The 20,469-nt window shown below is 44.7% G+C and overlaps 3 protein-coding genes across 4 annotated transcripts in view; 2 read left to right on the top strand and 1 right to left on the bottom strand.

Annotated features, from left to right (window-relative positions):
• Nucleotides 1-736: 736 nt before the first annotated feature.
• CST11 (cystatin 11) lies at nucleotides 737-3,523 on the top strand (the record flags this gene model as incomplete). Its single annotated transcript, XM_080684925.1, has 3 exons — nucleotides 737-961; nucleotides 1,573-1,677; nucleotides 3,440-3,523. 3 exons carry the CDS (start codon nucleotides 737-739, stop codon nucleotides 3,521-3,523), a joined length of 414 nt encoding a protein of 137 aa, XP_080541051.1.
• Nucleotides 3,524-5,408: 1,885 nt separating this feature from the next.
• CSTL1 (cystatin like 1) lies at nucleotides 5,409-14,727 on the bottom strand (the record flags this gene model as incomplete). Its single annotated transcript, XM_080683851.1, has 3 exons — nucleotides 5,409-5,492; nucleotides 6,166-6,279; nucleotides 14,509-14,727. 3 exons carry the CDS (start codon nucleotides 14,725-14,727, stop codon nucleotides 5,409-5,411), a joined length of 417 nt encoding a protein of 138 aa, XP_080539977.1.
• Nucleotides 14,728-19,561: 4,834 nt separating this feature from the next.
• The window catches only part of NAPB (NSF attachment protein beta), a 46,979-nt gene continuing 46,071 nt past the window's right edge, over nucleotides 19,562-20,469 (top strand). The window contains exon 1 of one of the 2 annotated variants that reach the window (XM_080686194.1): nucleotides 19,562-19,756. Coding sequence is in view for 1 of the 2 variants with exons in the window: in XM_080686193.1 (XP_080542319.1) it covers nucleotides 19,659-19,756 (98 nt within the window). In the remaining variant the exon portion in view is untranslated. The remainder of the gene's footprint in view (nucleotides 19,757-20,469) is intronic. The other variant, XM_080686193.1, reaches the window with a different exon arrangement.

The raw sequence follows: 20,469 nt of genomic DNA, 5'->3' as shown, positions 1-20,469 counted from the left end.
TGTGTCCATCCAAAAAGACAGTAGAGAGTGAAAATAAAGCCACAGAATGACTATATCTGCAAGTGGAGCCTGCTTCCCATACAGGGCACATCCTCAGCTTTCTGGGGACATCAGCTTCTCCAAGGGGCCCAGGCCTCCCAAAGTTAAGAATTATTAACACAGAAGAAGAGGCCAAGGATTAGGCTTGAGGGAAAGCTTGTATCCTGGTTGGCCAGATAAAGTGGGGAGGGATGACAAGAAAAATCAGAGGGAAGGTCAAGAGGACAGGAAGGATGTGGTGGTGTTCACCCAGCTCACCTGTTCATGCCCCACTGCCCTGGCATCAGCGTCCCCTGTGTCTCAAGTGCTTCCTGTCACTCCGGACCTCCCACATTTCTAGCTGAGGCGAGCTCAGTGAACAGAGGCCCCTGGCCTGGCTTCCACCCAGATAATGCTGGGGCAGCAGGAGCAGATGGGGTGTTGCTGAGAGAGCAACCCCCAAAAGAGGGGAAGGATGTTTGCTTGGGTGTATGAGTAAAAGACACGAATGGATGCAAAAGGGTAAGAGGAAGTGAGAGTGAGCTTGCCAACCATTGCACAATCTCCCCTGCTCATCAGGTTCAGCTGTGGATGAAGAGACGGGGAGGAGAGCTGTGGGCGTCCACCATAGATGGGCTTAAATCCGCCAGGCCAGTCAGGGTCCCTGGGAACCAGGACGTGGAGGGAGCTCTTCCTAGGATCCCTGAGCTGAGGGGCAATGGCTAGACCTAGGCAGGCCCCACAGCTTCTACTGGCCATTCTGGTGGCCCTGGTGGCCTTCACCTACCAAGTAAGGAAGAAGACCTTTATGAGTGTCCAAGAAGTACCTGCATCAGGAGCCTACGTGGTAACCACCTTGGAGTACGTGACCAGTGAGTTCAACCAGGAAAGTGATGACAAGTACAACTTCCGGATTGTGCGTGTCCTGAAGGTCAAGAAGCTGGTCAGTGGGCTCCTCTCCCCTCTCTTCCCCGTGCCCCTATGCCAGGGGACTGCTGACACTCTGGGGCAAGTCCATTCTCGTGAAATTCAGCCTCATTTAATGTGAAGTGGGCATTTGAAGAGACACATAAGTTCGCTGGTAAAGTTAAGTTGGTTAAGTGGTGTCTAATACCGGAGTCAATACATTGTGGCCCAAGGGCCAAATCTGCCTGTTGCTGCCTCTGTAATTCGTTTCATTGGTTCCCAGCCACACCATGTGTGCCATGTCCTGTGGGCTGCTTTTGTGCTGTAATTGCAGAGTTAAGGCCACATGCCCCCAAAGGCTAAATGTTTGCTCTCTTGTCCTTTGTAGACAAAGTTTGCAGACCCTGTACCGGAATAATTGGCATCATTTGGGTTTTCCAAGGGGTGGCTTTGCCCACAGAATGGTTTCTAGTGAGTTAGCTTCAAATGACAAAAGGAGGCATGGGAATCAGATGGTTAGGGGAGAGAGGGGCCCACCTCTCTATCCAGGATGGAGTCCTTGCCCTTTGGCACCACGGGAAAGAAGTCCCGCCCCCAGAAGCTATGGAGAAGAAATCCATTTGTCTCCTTGCCACTTGCTTCCCACAGGTTACCGACCACATGGAGTACCACGTGAACTTTGAGATGCGGCGGACCACCTGTCAAAGGCTGGAGGCCAACAACTGCAGCTTTCAGGAAGGGGAGCTTTACAAGGTACTGGGTGAATGCACCTTAACTCAGGGTGAACTCATTTTTAATGGGTTTTGCCTGTGGTTTTAGGATGATGTGGGGTGGAATTATCAGGGATATATTTGAGCTTGCTTAAAAAGGAAGCAGGGTAACAAACACCTGCTTTCTCAAAACAGAGCAGTGAAGGTGAGAGTGGCCCAGATCCTGCCTGGCAGGTTCTGCTCCTTCATTGCTGGAAAAATAATGGGGAGGTCAAAAGGGTTGAGAGGGGGAAGCTAAGTGGCTGAGCTCCAGGGAACACTCTGTGCCTAAAGGAAGTAGTTACCTATTTCAGCAGCCAGTGGGACCTCACTGGTGTGCCCTGATGAATTCTGAGTATCAGCCTGATGTTAACACAAAACCACTGGGCTACTGGCCTCTGTCACTTTAGTCCAGCAGTGTTGGAGGCAAAATGGGAGAGGAGATAAGAAAATGAGTTCAGAGATAGTTTAACAGGTGGTAGGAGTGGGTTGGGATAAGGGAGGTCAAACCTGTATGTGTGTGTTCTGCTGAGGAGCCACCACCCCCAACAGTGGCTTAGTGCGCCCCCCGCCCCCCGCCCACGCTTCATTCCCACCCAGTGTTGTCACATCCAAGGGAGGTTGGCCAAACATTCATAGCTGCAGTGTGCAGTCAGGATGGGCCCACTTGCATAGGGCCTTGAAGGTCTCAAAACCCACAGGCCCTGCAAATTACTACTCTTTACTCAAATGAGTTAGAATGAGGATGATCCTATGTCCCACCCTGCCTAGAATAGTCCTGACTTGCACCTCGCTTCTTAGTGTCATCACTAATGGCATCCCCATTTGCTTACAACATGCATGTCCTGGTTCATCAATTACATGGTGACCCTAGTTATAATGGCCTCGGGTGTTCTCAGTGTAGAAACATGTGATCAGGAGCTCCCGCTGCACTTTCGTCACAAATAATTCTTCAAAATCAAGCAAAATAGACTTTTTTAGTTCTCCCCTGGAGAAGATCATGAAACCTATTAACAAAGTAATTGAAGATAGCAGTAAAGTAAAATTAGAGGATCTTATTGATATGACTAATTTAATTGGTGGAATTAGTATTCTGATTTCTATTTTAGGAAAAATGTAAATGCACAGTTAAGCCTCCCACCACCACCACCACATCCCCCAGCATGGACTTTCCAATGAAGAGCAGGAAAACAAACTGACACTAAAAAAATGATAATATGCAAAATTTATTTATTGATTTTTCATTATGGAGGAAGAAGGAAGTTAAAAAATAAAAGAACATTATGAGAGAGAATAGGGGCAAGGGAGAGAGAGAGAGGGAGGGAGTATATGGATGGATAAATGAAGGATGGGAGGAAGGAAGAAAAGATGGATGGACTGGGTGAAAAAAAAAGAGCGAAAGAAAGGAAGACTAGATTGATGGAAATAAAGATGGATGGAGATGGATGAGAGGATAGATGGATGGATTGATGAAGCCAGTACAGGTCAAGTAAGAAAAAGTGTGAAGTAAACAACACGAATAAAAATGAAGAGGGAAAACAATCAGTGAACATATGCGGGGTTGACACTTTATTTCTAGTCTCTAAGTTTAACTACAAATAGAAGGACATTTTCTGGAATGACCTCAACTCTAATACTATCAGGTGATTAAAGTCACAATAAAGAATAAACCATCCACACGTATTATATCCTCTACTTTCCCCTTTAAAATTTCCACCTTGCATGTTACCTTTTTAAAATATTTTTTTTTGTTTTTTGTTTTTTAGCAAATTGAATGCTTTTATTCAGTGTTTGTTGTTCCCTGGTTTGAAAAGTACAAAATTCTGCACAAAAATTGCACCAATGGCTAGGTGTCCTGGAGCACACACCTGTGGTCACTATATGTGAAAGTATCCTGCAATAAGCAGTAATTCCCTGTACAGAAAATAAATGTTTGTCTACCTATTCTCTTAATGTTCTTAATGTGTAAAATTCCATTTTCCCCAAAATTCTTCAGTTCATAATAATATAATCTGAAGGTCTTCTGGGCAGGGCAGTTTTGGGGTCCAAATGAGATGACATGAATGATTTCTGGCCTTATAGCCCACACCAGTGGTCGGCAAACTCATTAGTCAACAGAGCCAAATATCAACAGGACGACGACTGAAATTTCTTCTGAGAGCCAAATTTTTTAAACTTAAACTTCTTCTAACGCCACTTCTTCAAAATAGACTCACCCAGGCTGTGGTATTTTGTGGAAGAGCCACACTCAAGGGGCCAAAGAGCCGCATGTGGCTCACGAGCCACAGTTTGCCGACCACGGGCCTACACAACCTGCATGATAGCAGAACTTCAACACTATCCTCACATCCAGGAGGTTTCTTTAGATTAAAACAAAACAGAGAAAGGGGAAAGAAGAGAGAAGAGGAAAAAAGCTCTAAGCCAGTAGATTGGCAAGTATGGCCTATGATGGCATCTCTGAGGGGTCCAATAAAGAGTATCTCCTTTCTTGTCTAAAATGCAAAACACACAGAAATAATATAACTAACTACAAAAGCAAAAAGGCTTTGTAGCTTATAAGGACTAAGTTGGGAGATGTGCCTTATTTTTATAGGCAAGAATACTTTCTAATACCAAATTCTAGAATTAAACTTATATGCCCAGCATCAGCAACATTGGACCAGAGCAGGTCTCTTCACAGAGAGATTCCTCTCCTGGAGTTGACAAGGAAAATGTGTGCCCCCGGTGGGAAAGAGTAGGACCTGGACTACAATGCCCAGTTTTTTCTTCCCAAACAGGCCAATTCGATTAAGTTCTCCTGGAGAGAAGTGATGAGGACAGCAAAAGCAGGAATGCTATGTAAAGGGGCTCCTCTTCCATGGATGGCAATTAGCAGTGGAGAATAAGCATCACCCAACAGCGTGGTTCAGGATTTTAAACAAAGTCACCAGGCTATTCTCTCCACTCTACTTCTCCCTTTGCCAATTTTGCTCTGTGTCCTTTCACTGTAATGAACCACAGCCATGAGTATGACTCTATGCTGAGTCCTGGGAATCCTTCAAGTGAATCTGATACTGGGGGGTTGGTCTAGGGCAGTGGTCAGCAAACCGCGGCTCGCAAGCCACATGCGGCTCTTTGGCCCCTTGAGTGTGGCTCTTCCACAAAATACCATGGCCTGGGCAAGTCTATTTTGAAGAAGTAGCGTTAGAAGAAGTTTAAGTTTAAAAAATTTGGCTCTCAAAAGAAATTTCAATCATTGTACTGTTGATATTTGGCTCTGTTGACTAATGAGTTTGCCAACAACTAGGGGGTCTTGGACACACTCAAAAAGACACGTGTCAGTCACGGAGTTGTATGTGCATTGAGAAGAAACAGAGCTCCCTCAAGCTCGGGTCAGAGGTCAAGATGTGCCTCAGAGATATGGGCTGATGTAGAAAAAGTTATGAGATTCCTCCAAATACGTAACAACCTTCTGCTCAAATTGAACAAGCCCTCTAAAGACCACTGTCTATGTACATGAGTGAGTGTGAATGTGAGTGAGAGTGTGTGAATGTGTGTTTGGGTTTATGTAAGAGTGTGTGTATGTGTATGTGTGCGCTGTGTGAGTGTGTGAGAGTTAGTACATATGTGTGTACATGTGTGGGTGTGTATGTAGCAAGACCCTGCTGAGGGGGATGAGGTCCTTCCAGAAGTCTGTAATAGAAAATGCACAGCACAGCCATCTAAGGTTTCATCAAGGATCTTTGCACAAACCCATTAGGCCTCCTGACAGGAGTTGTTCCAAAGTTCGTAATAGTTGATCCAGGGCACAGTGTATATCAAAAAATCACAAATGAAACTCTGTGGAAAAAGAAAGACATGATCAGCTTTCAGGGAAATCTCCTGCCCCGAGACCCTCAGTGGGAGTTTAGAATCATCGCTGAGGCTGCACCTGGCCATGTGGGTGGGGAGAATCTGCTCAGTCATCTGAAGGGGGAAGTGGGATTTAAGGCCCCTGGAATGTCACCTGGGGCTCCCTTTGCCCAGCTACTTGGCAGCTGGAGCAGGCACAACTGAAAAGCTCTTCTCAGACCCCAGTCCCCAGGCACATACACTCAGGCACAGGGAGACTCATATTTGCCAGTAGGTGGTGCCACTGAGAGGAACCAGGAAAAGAGTGAGCAAATTCTTGAAGACAAGGAGGCAATTAAACAATCCTCAGGGGCCTGGAGAGTGCAAGCCACCACGGAAAGAAAAATGCTGCTTCCACTGAAGGCTGGGAGTAGGCCAGAAGACCTGCAGCCCAGGGTCCAGGCCTGTGCCATGCCCAGGGTGGGGGGACTGTCCAGTTAGAGAGCCTCCCTCCTACCCCCAGCAGCTCTGGTGGTTTCAGGAGCCCTGGGGCTGTGCCCTGGCTATGCCTCAATCCACACAGCTGTAAAAGCTGTCAATGTCCAATTTGTGTTAACATTTAAAGTTTTGACTTTTCTCCCTTTGATTAGGAGTCTCTTTTCAGATGACTGCCACCACACACCTTCTTCAACTTCTTCTCGCTTTGTCGGGGACATGAATGACTTTTTGTGCTGTTCTTTTTGCACTTGGTCCGGCTAATCTTCACAGTGGCCAGATACTCCACTCCTGTTGTCAGCTACAGAAAAGCAATAGCACTGTTAGTTTTGAGTCAAAGCATCCTGTTGCTGGCTCTCTCCAAAGAAGGCTAGAATGGAGAGTGAAGCCCCAGGAGCCACATCCCTGTGTCTGGCTCACCCACCCAAGCATGGCCCCCTCCTTTCCCTCCAGCTTGAGGATGCACAGTGGCACTAAGGTCCCTGGTCAGTGCCCAACATGTGCACAACCCATTCCCTGGCTCTGCACTGGACTCACTGCGACAGGCACAGATGGATCTCACCTATCCCCCCTGCAACCTCAGACAAGGTAAGCAACACATGAGCTTGGCTGACTGGCAGTGCCAGAGCACCCCCAGGTCTGCACACATGGTCCTCGAAATGCATAGAGCCAGCCACACCTTATCCCTCTGCTCTCCCAGCCCCTCCAGCCATGTCCTCCTTCCCTTCTCTCCTTCCCAGCCAACCTGATGGGAGGCGGTCAGCAACACAACTCAAAACATGAGCTTGGAGGATTCAAGTGGGTTGCAGTATAACTTGTGGCTAGGCACCCTTGCTCCCAGCCAAGGACTGGAATTACAGTTCAAGTACTTTGCAATCAATTTGAAAAGCCAAGAGAAGTACAGCTGATTGGACATATATCTAAGGAGCACAGAAGAAACAACATAGAGACTGGTAAGAAAAGGGGAGTCACGGAAAGCGGGAGCCCCCTGGAGCAGGTGCTTGGCTGAGAGGCAGCATTATTTACAATAGCCAAGATTTGGAAATGGCCCGAGTGCCCATAATCAGATGAGTGAATAAAAAAGCTATGTTATATTTACACAATGGAATCCTACATGGCTGTAAAAAAGAAGGAACTCTTACCTTTTGCAACAGTATAGATGGACCTGGAGAGTATTATGCTAAGCTAAATAAGTCAAAGAAAGATAAATACTATATGATCTCACTAAGATATGGAATCTAATGAACACAATAGTCTGATACACAAAATAGAACTGGAAGCCTGGACACGTGGATCAGACTGGCTGCTGCAGGAGAGGAGACGGATGGGGATGACTGGATAAAGAAGTTGAAGCAATTAGCTAAACATCATATATGCATACCCCATGGACACGGACAATAGTTTGGTGAAGGCCAAGGGAGGGGTAGGTGCCTGGGGGTGAAGGTGGGCAAAGGTGGGGAGAAAGGGAGACACCTGCAACAATGTCAACATTAAAATTTTTAATAAAAAACCCATAAGCTTAGGAATCTAACTGGTTTGGAGCATGTGTTCTCCATACAGTAATGCTGTGACCTTGAGCCCAGCAGCCTTAGTTTCCTCACCGACAGAGTATAGATAATAATTATGCCTATTCTAGGGGTTGTTACATGGGTTAAAACAGTGGTCAGCAAACTCATTAGTCAACAGAGCCAAATATCAACAGTACAACGATTGAAATTTCTTTTGAGAGCCAAATTTTTTAAACTTAAACTTCTTCTAACGACACTTCTTCAAAATAGACTCGCCTAGGCCGTGGTATTTTGTGGAAGAGTCACACTCAAGGGGCCAAAGAGCCGCATGTGGCTTGCGAGCCGCAGTTTACCGACCACAGGGTTAAGAGAAGCATGCATTTCACTGAATGCACAAAATACATTTCAAAGTAATTATATAATTATGAATTATTAAATGTTTTAACAAGTGTTGGGAACATTACTTTGAAGCAGCAATGGAGTTAGGAGAGTATCAGAACAGAAGACAGAAGAATTGAGCTCAAGTTCTGGCTTTATCCCCTGCCAACTTTATCTGAGCGAGTAGAGTCCTTCCACCTACCTGAGTCTCAATTTCCTCATCTAGAAAATGGGGAGAATAGTGCCCATTTCCTCTGATGATGTATGGAAATGGTGAATAAATAAACCATGGAGAATGCACAGAAGAGCCACTTCCTGTTGTGATTTGTCTTCTTGTAGTACTCATGTTCAAGTGCAAGGTCCGAAGACACAAGGGCAAAAGACTGGGAAAGCTTTTGGTGGCAGGTAAGCCCCATACACAGAGGTAAAACTAATACATGGTTTGTGTTGGAAATGGCTGCATTTCCCAATAACTGTGTGGACTAGTCACTAGAGAGTTCTGCCTGGGGAGGGGAGAAGCTCCTAGAAGGTCCTGCTTCCTTGTCCAAATGCAGTGGCCAACCACATAAGAAGGCTGTTCTTCCTGGTGTGGTGTTAGAGGGAGAGGAAAGCGCCTCAAGGTGTGCAGTGTGGCTGGGGGAGGAGGCCTGAGGGCAGTACCAGCACCCTGGTCCCCACAGCTAAGGGAAGAACCTCAGGATGCAGGGCTCCTGAGTTCTTTATGAAGGGACAGTTTCATCCAAGTCTTGGCAGCTTCGCAGGGCTTGTGCCAAACACTGTCGCATTGACGTTCAGCACATTCTGCATGCATGAAGAAACTAAATCATTGGCCATAAATTTAACTAACATTCCAATGAATGTAGTGCTTTCTTATTCATTATAAGACTTGACTGTTAAATAAGAATAGGAATAATCATAACAATATAATTATTTTCATAAATGCTGCTTCACTCTTTTCTGCCTATTTTGCAAGTGCGTAAACTGAGGCTGCAAGTATGGATGGCACTTGACCAAAATCCCAGGATTAGGAGGATCTGCACATCAAACTCAGAAGGTGCCCACCTCCTGTATCCCTCTGTGAGGTATTAGAACAAACACAGCCATGCCATAACAGGTGTGGGAATGCCCAGGGATCCTTGTCCCAGATCACCCGGCTACCGAAAGGTATATTTACTGTGTCAATTCATCCATTTGAATGACATCACACGTTTACTCACAAACAACTCTGTCAGAAGTAACTGTTAATGACAATGGATTGATTCCACAAGACAGGCCTCCTGAGAAGGTCAGATTTATCCTTGGGAAGACAAGAGGCGAACAAGCCAACTTCCACAAGAAATGTGGTCAAGGTCTGCCACCTTGTGGCCACGTCACCTCAATGTCCTAGGCTTTAACAAGCCACAATTTTGTGTCAACGGTGAGCTACTGAGAAAGAACAAGTTGATGCCTATGGGGCCCATTTGTGTCTCATTAACACTGCCCATCCCTCTCTGCCCCCTGCCCTGGCTGTTTTTCCCATTCCCACTGCTCCTCTCTAATCAGTCCAGTGACTTTCAATCCATGTGTCGCAAGAGGCACACTGGTGTGTCATAAAAAAAACATGCAATACCTGACTATTTAGTCAGGGGCACTAATTTTTTTTCCATTAGACTGTCAAATAAAAAAATAACAGCAGCCAACACAATAGCCATCCAATGTGAATGAATCAAAATTATACCTATTTTTGGTCAGATAGGCAAAAAATATATTTTTTGATGTGCCACATGATGTTACTAATTACTTTATGTGTGCCATGGTATGAAAAAGGTTGAAAATCACTGTTCTAGTCTATTAATTTTTCTTATTAGTTCAATACTACATAATTGAACTAAGATGTAGTATTGCCTTTGACCTAATTTACATATTTTACTGATAAGGAGAAAATTCTGAGATGTTCTAAATTAAATTACAGAGGTCAGAGAGTGAGAGAACAGAGACAGAACTGTTCATTTGTTAATGGCTGAAGGTCAACTAACAAAAGACTGCTCACATTCCTTCTGTCTGTTGGAATTTCAAATTAATTTCCAGGTGGCTATTTCTACAGATTCTTTTAGCCAGGAACCATCAAACTCCAGGAGGCTCCACTTATTGTTCACATGTGGGCTTTCCAGAATGCTGCCCACAGCCCATCAACAGGAATGGACCTTTCTTTTTGCAAACTCTGCACCTACTTCAGAGCTGGCCCCGCTTTCTCCCACCACTTTGCCTATAGCTAATGTAAATTTTTCTTTCCCCTTCCCCCACTTGATGTATAAAAATGCTTGCAGAGTCCAAGACAATGGATTATATGTGTCTTTTCCTTCAAACCATCTGCTGGTGGTTTGGACTTCATGCCTCAAGATCAATCTTCTTTTTGGATAGCACTTTTAAACTTTCAGTCATGGAAGTTAAAATTTTTGTTTTTAACATTGCTATCTGACCTTGAGGAGAGGTTAAACAAAAGTGATTTTCAAACAACTTTTTTCATCCTCTATCATCCTTCAATTGATATCAGAAAATTTTACACAAAAAACAAATAAGAGATGATCTGATTGAAGCCTAGCCCTCACTCCCTTTGGTCTCCTCCTGCTAAAACAACAAAAAACAAACAAACAAACAAACAAACAAACAAACAAACACCCCTCTGAATAATTCATTTTCTATAGAACACAGCTAGAAAGTCCAGACTTAGATTTTACAGCCCTGGACATTGAAATTCTATTGTTGAGGGGAACCTACAGAGAACACTTACATTTTGCCAAATGAGACTGTTAGAGAAAACAGTCTGGACAAGATGGTGGCTCAGGTAAATGTGGTACTGGGAACCTCCCACAACCACATAAAAAATTACAACTAAATTATAGAACAACCATTATTCAGAATGCCTGAAATTTAGCTTCACAGAAGTCCTATATCTAAGGATATAAAGAAGAAGCCATGTTGAGACTGGTAGGAAGGGTGGAGACATGAAATGAACTGGTTCCATACCCACATGTGCCCGTTAAAAATCAGGAGGGATATCTTGACTCCAAAAGCTAGAGGAGCAGCTTTCTCCCAGACTGAAGTGCTGGCAGTTATTGTTCCTATGCTGAGCGTTTTGCTCAAAGAGCTGGCAGTCAGGCGCCATATCTAAGTCTCCATCAACCTGGCTAACACTGTTCACCCTGCCCTAGTAATTCCCTGAGACACTGCCCCACCCAACTTTGGGGCCCATTCAAGCAGTTTCCAGTGGTTTTTCCATACAAATGACCTCTTTCCAGGGGTCCTCAAACTACGGCCCGTGGGCCACATGCGGCCCGCTGAGGACATTTATCCGGCCCACCGGGTGCCGCTGCCTGTCCTGCTTAGCAGCCGACTGGTCCCGGGCCCGCAGTGCGCATAGGAATTTGTTCATAGTTTTTTTAAAAACTATAGTCTGGCCCTCCAACGGTCTGAGGGACAGTGAACTGGCCCCCTATTTAAAAAGTTTGAGGATCCCTGTGACTTTTGGCTCATGCTTCAGATTTTCCTAAAATCTCTCAAACAAGCAGTTGTCTGGCTTCTGCATACCCTGTATATAATGCTAAGTGGCCCCAAGGCCAGCACTAGTGGCAGCCAGACTTGGTTCACAGTTTGGCTTTTTCTGGACACCTCCTAGTCCAGGAAAAGTAACAACTATCTGCAGATCGCTCTGTAGCTCATGCTGGGTGGGCCCAGGCAGGACACAGGTGGTGGCTGACCTTGTACCTTCCAGGAGGTCCCAGAGCCAGTGCACATGGTGGACAGCTTCATAACATGCCAGATTACAACCCAACAACCTTCATGAGTGATACACTAATGGTGCAGCCTCAGCAGGCACCAAAGCCCCACTGAAGAAAGTCCTGCTCTATGGGGTCAGCCCCTGTAAGCAGCTCCCCGAATGTAATTGCCACCAGTCTTTGCAGCCAATCCCTCCCAGTGATGTGCCAACATCAATCAAGGCTCAACTACAACAGGACAGTACCTACAGCCCACACAAAAGCCACACCTAAAGCACCCAACATGGGTGACTGGGGAGGCTGTGCCCCTGGACCCTGCAGGACACTTACTACATTAGGCCATTTTATCAAGTCTAGAAGACATAGCAGCTTTATATAATACATAGAAATAAACACAGGGAAGCAGCCAATATGAGGAGATAAAGAAATAGGTCCCAAGTGAAAGAATAGGAGAAATCTTCAGAAAAATAACTAAATGATGTGGAGGCAAGAAAGTTACCAGATACACAGTTCAAAACAGTGCTTATAAGGATGCTCAGGAAACTCAGTGAGAACTTCAACAGCATAAAAAAAAGACAAGCAGAAATGAAGAATGCACTAAACAAAATGAAAAATAAATTAAAGAGAATCAACAGTAAAGTAGATGAAGCAGAGTATTAAATCAGTAATTTGGAATATAAGGAAGCAGAAAACACCCAATCAGAACAGCAAAAAGAAAAAAGAACCCAAGAAATGAGAATAGCGTAAGAAGCTCCAGGGATAACTTCAAGCATACCAACATTTGCATCATAGAGATACCAGAAGGAGAAGAGAGAGCAAGAAATTGAAAAGCTATTTAGAAAAAATAATGATGGAAAACTTCCCTAACCTGGTGAAGGAAATAGACATAGAAGTCCAGGAAGCACAGTTCAAACAAGATGAGCCTAAAGAAGCCCACACCAAGACACATCATAATAAAATGCCAAAGGTAAAAGACAAAGAGAAAATCTTAAAGGCAGCAAGAGAAAAGCCATTAGTTACCTATAAGGGAACTTCCATAAGTTTGTCAGTTGATTTCTCAACAGAAACTTTGTAGCCAGAAGAGATTGACATAAAATATTCTAAGTGATGAAAAACAAGGACCTACAACGAAGATTACTCTACCTAGCAAAGCTATCATTTGGAATTGAAGGACAGATAAAGAGCTTCCCAGACAAGACAAAGCTAAAGGAGTTTATTACCACAAACCCAGTTTTACAAAAAATTTTATAGGGTTTTCTTTAAGGAGAAAAAGAAAAAAAAGATTAAAAATATGAATAATAAAATGGCATTAAATATGTATCTATCAACAATTATGTTAAATGCAAATGGATTAAGTGCACCAATCAAAAGACATACAGTGATTGAATAGATTACAAAACAAGACCCTTATTTATGCTGTATGTATGTAAGGGACCCATTTCAAATCAAAAGACACACACAGCCCTGGTCAGTGTGGCTCAGTTGGTTGGCGCATCATCTGTACACAGAAAGGTGGTGGGTTCAATTCCTGATCAGGGCATATACCCAAGTTGCAGGTTCAATCCTCAATCAGGGCATATATAGGAGGCCTTTCTCACATCAATGTCTCTCTCTCTCTCTCTCTCTCTCTCTCTCTCTCTCTCTCTCTCTCCCCCCTTATTCTCTCTAAAAAAATTCAATAATAAATAATAAAGTAAAATAAATAAGACACACAGAGACTGAAGGTAAAGATATGGAAAAAGATATTTCATGAAAATGGAAACAACACAAAACAAAAAATGCAGGGTAACAATACTTATTACCAAACCAAATAGACTTTAAAACAAAGGCTATAGCAAAAGAGAAAGAAAGACCTAACATCTCTATATCTGGGTATTTATTCAAAGGAACCCAAAACACTAAATCAAAAGGATGTATACATTCATATGTTTATTGCAGCATTATTTACAGTAGCCAAGATATAAAAGCAACTTAAGTGTCCATCAATACATGAATGGATAGCCCAGCCAGTGTGGTTGAGCATCGAACTATGATCCAGGAGGTCATGGTTCTATTCCTGGTCAGGGCAAAGCCCAGGTTGTGGGCTTGGTTCCCAGTGGGGGGTGTGCAGGAGGCCCCCAAATGATTCTCTCTCATCATTGATGTTTCTATCTGTCTCTCCCTCTCCCTTTCTCTCTGAAATCAATAAAAATATATTAAGAAAAAAAATAGATGAATGGGTAAAGATAAAGATCTATACAATGGAATATGATTCAGCCATAAAAAAGAATTAAATCTTGCCATCTGCAACAACAGGGATAGACGGAGGATATTATGCTAAGAGAAATAAGCCAGTCAGAGAAAAACAAGTAACATATGATTTCACTCATATGTGGAATTCAATGAACAAACTGAACTACCAAGCAAAATAGAGACAGACTCATAGATAGAGAGTAGGCAGACAGCTTAGGGAGGGGTGGTGGTGCTCTGGTGGGAGTGGAAGGATTAAGCAAAATAGAAAAAAACAAAACAAAAACAAAGGCTATAACAAAAGACAAAGAAGGACCCATCATTTGCATCATAGGGGTGTCAGAAGGAAGAGAGAGAGCAAGAAATCAAAAAGATATTTAGAAAAAGTAATGATGGAAAACTTATGGACAACAATGTGGTGATTTCTAAGGGGAGGGGAAGAGAGGAGGTGATGGAGGGTATGTGGGAGATAAATGGTGATGGACAGAGACTTAACTTGGGGTGGTGAACACACAATACAGGGTACAGATGATGTGTTGTAGAATTGTGTACCTGAAATCTGTATCATATTGTTTACCAGTGTCACCCCAACAAATTCAATGTAAAAAAATGGGCAAGAATGGGAGTACTACCCATATTCAGAGAAACCAAGATACAAACCTGCATATAACTTTGAAGTAGCTTGTCTACTCGAAATAAGTAGGTGTCATTGCTCACATTGTTGTAGTTTTCAATGAAGAATCTGAGTGTTGAATTCATGTTTTTCTTGCTTGTGGATTTCTCCTGGAAGCCTCCCCACCTTTGAAAGTGACCCAATTTGGCTGTCAGGACCAGAGCAGCCAGCAACAACAGAAGGTTTCTCCAGCATTCAGCTCCCATGTCTGCAGCTTCAGAAACTTTCTATCCACTGCACCTTCAGGCTCGCTCACTGCTCATCCACAGCCCTCACCAACGCAGACTTTCCCGGAGACAGCTGCCTGCATTTAAACAGAGACTGAGACCTGGACCTCTTTCTTTCAACACCCTGCCCATAATTGGACTGAAGGACCAGGCAGAGAAATCTCTCTGCCTGGCTGTCCAACCTACTCTCAGGTCAGGTCATTTTCCACACCCATTCGGTTCTTTAATGTTTCAGACAGGCGTAATTTCTAAACACCTACCAAGGTGGGTAAGACCTTCTCCCTGCCTTTACACCTACAATGGAAGAAAGACCCAAAACAGACCTCTACAGTGCTATGCAATAAGACCTGGTGTATTGGACAGAGGAACACCATTTGTGGAAATAGGGAAAGGCTTATGGAGAACATGATATTTGAACTGGGATATAAGAAATCAGGAGCATGGAACAGGGTCAGGGACATTCTACTTACCTCTTTGAGTTCCAACTATCTCACCCAGCCATCAACTATTTCCTATGCTTCTCTAGAGGTTCTCTGTACTCACCTGCCTGCTACTCACCACGGATTTCTGCCTGCTGGATCTCACTGTGCCTGCAGGCCCTGGCACTGGCTTGAGCTATCTTAGTATGACCCCAGCAGAGCTTTGTGAGGTAAGCCCACCTCCTTGTGAGGGCGGAATACACTGTGAACTTAGCTTATTCAGAATGTAATCATGCAGTTGTGATGGTTGCCAAGTGGGAGGGGCCATGGTAAGTGAGTGAAAAAAGGGGAGAGATTACATTGTATAAATTGCTGGTTATAAAACAGTCACCGGGATGTAAATACAGCATGGGAAATATAGTCAGTAATGCTGAAATAACTATGTATACTATCAGATGAGTACTAGACTCATTGAGGTGATTACTTCATAAGTGACATAAATGTAAAATAACTATGTTGTACACCTGGATCTAATATATGTCATCTGTAATTTAAAAATTAAAAATAATATTTTTCAAAAAAGGAAAATAATATTTTTCAAAAAAGGATTTCTAACGTTTGGGTGTTGTTTATAAAGGGGAGGAATTTCTCCTGTACCCTCTTTGGGTCTCTGGGTTGGCCTAAGAATTAAACTGGTATAAGACAGAGTAACCAAAGAAAAACGCACACATTTAATTGAATTTTTACATTTATGTGGGAGACCTGACAAGAGAATGGCAACCCAAAGAAGTGATTAGAGCAGAATGCTTGTATGCCTGCAGACAAAGAAACAGATTTGTAAAGAATTGACAAGACAAAGGAGTTTGGGCTAGGGGTAGTTACGTGGTAAAGAAGTCTCAAGGTTTGTTTCTAAAGCCTTCATGGTGCTAAATTCCCCACCTCTAGTGATAACGATGTTTTCCTTCCTTCTGGTACAGGGAGGGCACTTTACACAGGGGACATTTGTCTCTTCCTTTCAAAGGAGAAGGGTATGGGGAGGTCAGAGTGTCTTTCCTGCGTCTGCTGTTTTCTCAAACTCCTTCAGATTCCTCATCTGTCCCTTTCCTCGGTCCTCACTCTATCAGGTTTGTCTCTCTGTCTTGTCACCTCTGCTCACCTAGCCTCTGGGTGTGGACTGGGGGACAGTGGGAGTTCCTGTAGGTTTACTGTGAGGAAAAAAAAAAAGATAGAGAGAGAGAGAATGAGGGAAATACCCAAAAACAGAAGAAATTCTAATATATATCCCTGAAACCCTTAAATAACAAGTTCTAATTTAGAGAAGGCAGTCCATTCCACCTCCTTTCCAGCTGACTAGATGGGAGGATCTAGAATTGTATGTTTTAGCATAGTCGTGGAGAGTTCTTACAATGTACACTCCCTGGACCCCAACTCTAGGAGATCCTGATACAAAAAGCTAGTGACTTAGGGATCCAAGAATTTCTTGGACATTCTTTAGAGTTTCCACACTGAGCCAAGTTTGGCAACTGTTTTAATCACCATGCTGCACTTCAGAGCTTTTGAGGTAGCCCTGCTCCATTAAATACCCATGTTATTGGGCAGGGACCATCCAGAACAGGCATACCTCTGGCCTGCCTGTAGTGCGTGGGTTCTTGACTTCATACAGGAGAGATTTCACAGCATAAATAGAGGTGATGTAGATAGTACTTTGATTAAAGCTAGGGACAGTGAAACAGGAAGAGCCTAGGATAGAAGCAACAGGAGAGAGCGGCGGGGCTGCTTCAGCTCTCTAGAAATGTTACAGGAAAGAAGTGAGACAAAGTGAAGCTTCTGTCAACTCATTGGAAAGTAAGAGAAAAGGACCTTGGAGACAAGTTCAAGGGGTTATCCAGGGGTGAGCTGCCACTGCCCATTGCTCCTCTGGTTGCAAGTCTCCCGGGGCCCCTTAGTAGATGCATGCCTGGCGGGGAAGAAGAGGGGGAAGAATGGTATGGGCATGCTCCTGGGAGGGAGATCTTTGCTGGGTCCTTTGTCTTGAAGGTTTTAAAGACTGGGAGTTTAGGGGAGGTCTCAGGGGAAGATCTCATACAATATTCATCAATTTTATGCTGATACACCAAAATGAAATTCATTCTCATAATTTCATCTGTCCTTGTATGTGGCTGGTAAATGGTGCTAATTGGACTTCCAATATCTATCTCTTTGAGTAGGATGATTTAAGATATTTACCCTCTGGTTAGGAAGGTGAAGTGTAAACTGTTTACTCTTGTGTCCTTGATTATGGAAGGTAGGATTTTGTGACTTACTAGCTGGCTGTAAACTGTTGGCCATTTAACTCTCTTAGTTTCCCTATTCCACATATCAAAGAATTTTCCTAGCTTCTTACTATCCTGCCTCACGCATAGACTGTTCTGTTTTTCAAGTGCTTATGTTCTTTTTTGTTCTTTTCAGTTTTCCTCTTTACTCCTGCATTTACTGCCACCTCCAATTTCCTGCCCCAAAAGTACACAAGTTAGAATAATTCATGTCGTAATAGTAAATAAACTCTACTTGAAGATCTGAGATTTCCATCTACTTTTGGAATCCAGCTGATATGGTTGTAATAAGCTAATTATTAATAATAGGAAAGGAGCAAAAGGGGAGGCCAGACATTATAAGCACAGCCATCTGGGCATCTTCACCAGGAAGCTGAAACTTTAGACTCCCCAGGAAATCACTGGCCCATTCCCCAAAGATCACTAGGGGTGGGGGAGATGGACACATGTGCAGTAAAGTCAGGGTGACGTAGGGAAGGTGCCTGTCAGTCAAACTTGAACAGAAATTGTTTGCTAGAAGGACTGGGGCCACTGCAAGCCTGTGAAAATTTGGGGCTATATAATCCCAAGACAAAGGAATTCTCGCTCTCTTGGCTCTTGTTACTCTCTTACATTTGCCCATGTTCCTCCATAGCTGTGTCACCCCAGAGGCCCCATGGCAGATGGCCATGCAAACCCCACATGCAATGGACTGATGGACTGCAGCGGGGAACACACACTAAGCTATCCTGCTTGATTAGACTTGCCCCAACATGGAATGGAAACTCTGGGCAATTGCTTTAATCCCAGCCCTGCTAAAGGCAAAGCTGGACTTCTTCCTTGGTGGGACCAAGGGAAATGGAACCTGGAAAGCTCAGGGATTTAATTGCACAGAAATAAAACTTTCTACAATATCTCATCCTCCCGCACGAGTCTCAAAAAATTCCCTTTCTCATGATATCATGAGAAGCTCACTCACTCTCTCCCCCCAGCAACAGGTAGGTACATGGAGAGCTCCCTGCAGATAACACTGCAATGCATGAACTCTTTGACGTTTGCTTTAGTTATCTTGCCAGGGGTTTAGGCCTTCTTGCCTTGCTCTCAAAAAGCAGACTGCATTATCTTAGATATATTTTGTGTGGCAGTGACCACAGTGTACTGATTAATAGTTTGAAATTGTCACAAGCTCTCATTTGGCAGTGATCTTTTTATTTGCTTAACCACCTCTGTTTTAGCATTGCCAAATGTAAACAATCTAGACTAGGCTTTGTATTAAAACAAAAAACACACACAAAAACTCCCTCTGGGACAGTCCTGGAAATCTTTGGCAGACAATGGCATCTATCTATGGATACTTCTCCTAGGAGATTAGAATTTTTCCTGGAAGTCAGAAAGTGTGTCCCAGGAGATCCACCGCCAATGGAAAACATTATGTAAAGGATAAAGAGAGCTCAATGGCTCACATCCATTGAAAAGAATTCAGTCAATAAAAACAGTGGATTATGTATATATTGCATTTATGCAACTCAATCAAGCAAGAGAGGACCACTAGAAGGTTGCAATATGGGGAGACTGAAAAATAACTCTGAATTTATATTGGGAGAAATGATACATTCTTAAATGTCTTGCTCTGGAGGTAAAAATGGCTCTTTCTGCCAGCTGTTACTGGGTGGGTGAGTGGGTAAATGGGCATTACACAATTAATGAAGTTACTTTTGTGCGTGGCTGCTCTGGATTTCCTTTTGCAAAACTAGACTTTAGGTTGAGCATTCCATTCTGCGATCCAGGTATCTCATCCATCCCCTGGCCACGTGTCAGTTGTGCTGAGCAGGAATTCCTGAACCCAAATAATGCTGAGTGTTTAAGGTGATTTTTCTGGAAGCCAGGGGTCATTTTCCATTTCCCCCATACTTAAAGGATTAAAGTTCACCTTGGCCTAGGACCCCACTGCCAGCGCCAGAGGCCAGGGAGATCCGACCCCACCCTGGCCTGTTCTGCACCCTGCTGGAACTGTCCTTGACCCCAGCAGAAACAAGCTATGCGCCGCGCCTGCGCTCCCGCCTCCAGGGTGGGTCCCGGACTACAAATTCCGTCAGGCTCTGCACACCACGCCTGCGCTCGCCGCCTCGCAAGAAGAGAGCGAAGGCGTGGTAGGCGCACCCAGCCGGCAGAGGAGGCTGTGGCGGCGGCGTTAGGAAGTATGGACAACGCAGGGAAGGAGCGCGAGGCAGTCCAGCTGATGGCGGATGCCGAAAAGCGACTTAAGGCCTCCCACTCCTTCCTCCGAGGGCTGTTTGGGTGAGCGTCTGGCCGCGCGCGTCCTGAGCGGGGTCTCCATCCCAGGCCCATCCCCGGTCGACTGCCTCCCAACGCGTCCCTCTGGGAGCCTCTAGGGCCCCCACACCTCTGCACAACGCGGTCTCTAAACCCCTTAGCCCCAGGGGCCTCCAGCCCCAACGCACCCTCCCGAGATTCTCTAGGGCCCACAGAACCTACTCCTATGCCCCACTATGTCCCCTCGGGCACGGAGCTATCTTCGCGTTGGTGCGAGGATCCCACGGCCTTACGGGTCCGCGGCAGCCGGGGTGTGCGTTGGCCCTAACCGCAGTGGCTGAACGGATTAGTTCATTTCGCCCCTGCTGAACCCGCGTAGCTAGGGAGACCTGTGTGGCGTCGGCGCGAGGCGGCCCCGGGGAGTCCGAGGGGCTGCACCTTGGACTCCTGGCTCGCGCATCTGGGGGGCGTCTGGCTGTGCGATGCGCCCCGCGGTGGAGCAGACGGCCCCCAGCACCCCTATCCCAGCGTCCGTGTGCCCATTTTCATTGCGCCAAATAGGCATTTAATAAATACTCGTTGGATGGACGAATGTTTTCTCGGCATAGTATTTTTCCTTCACCAGAGATTGATGTAATTGCCAGGGCCTCCTGTTTGATTAAGGATAACGCAGCTCCTGTTTAAGTTAGCGGCTTTTGGGAATCACTTTCATTTCCTGTAATTCTTCCATGCTCTTC

This window comes from Plecotus auritus (genome assembly GCF_963455305.1).
Source record: "Plecotus auritus genome assembly, chromosome: 8".
In the NCBI taxonomy this organism is placed as follows: domain Eukaryota; kingdom Metazoa; phylum Chordata; class Mammalia; order Chiroptera; family Vespertilionidae; genus Plecotus; species Plecotus auritus.
This window is presented reverse-complemented; position numbering and strand designations above follow the sequence as displayed.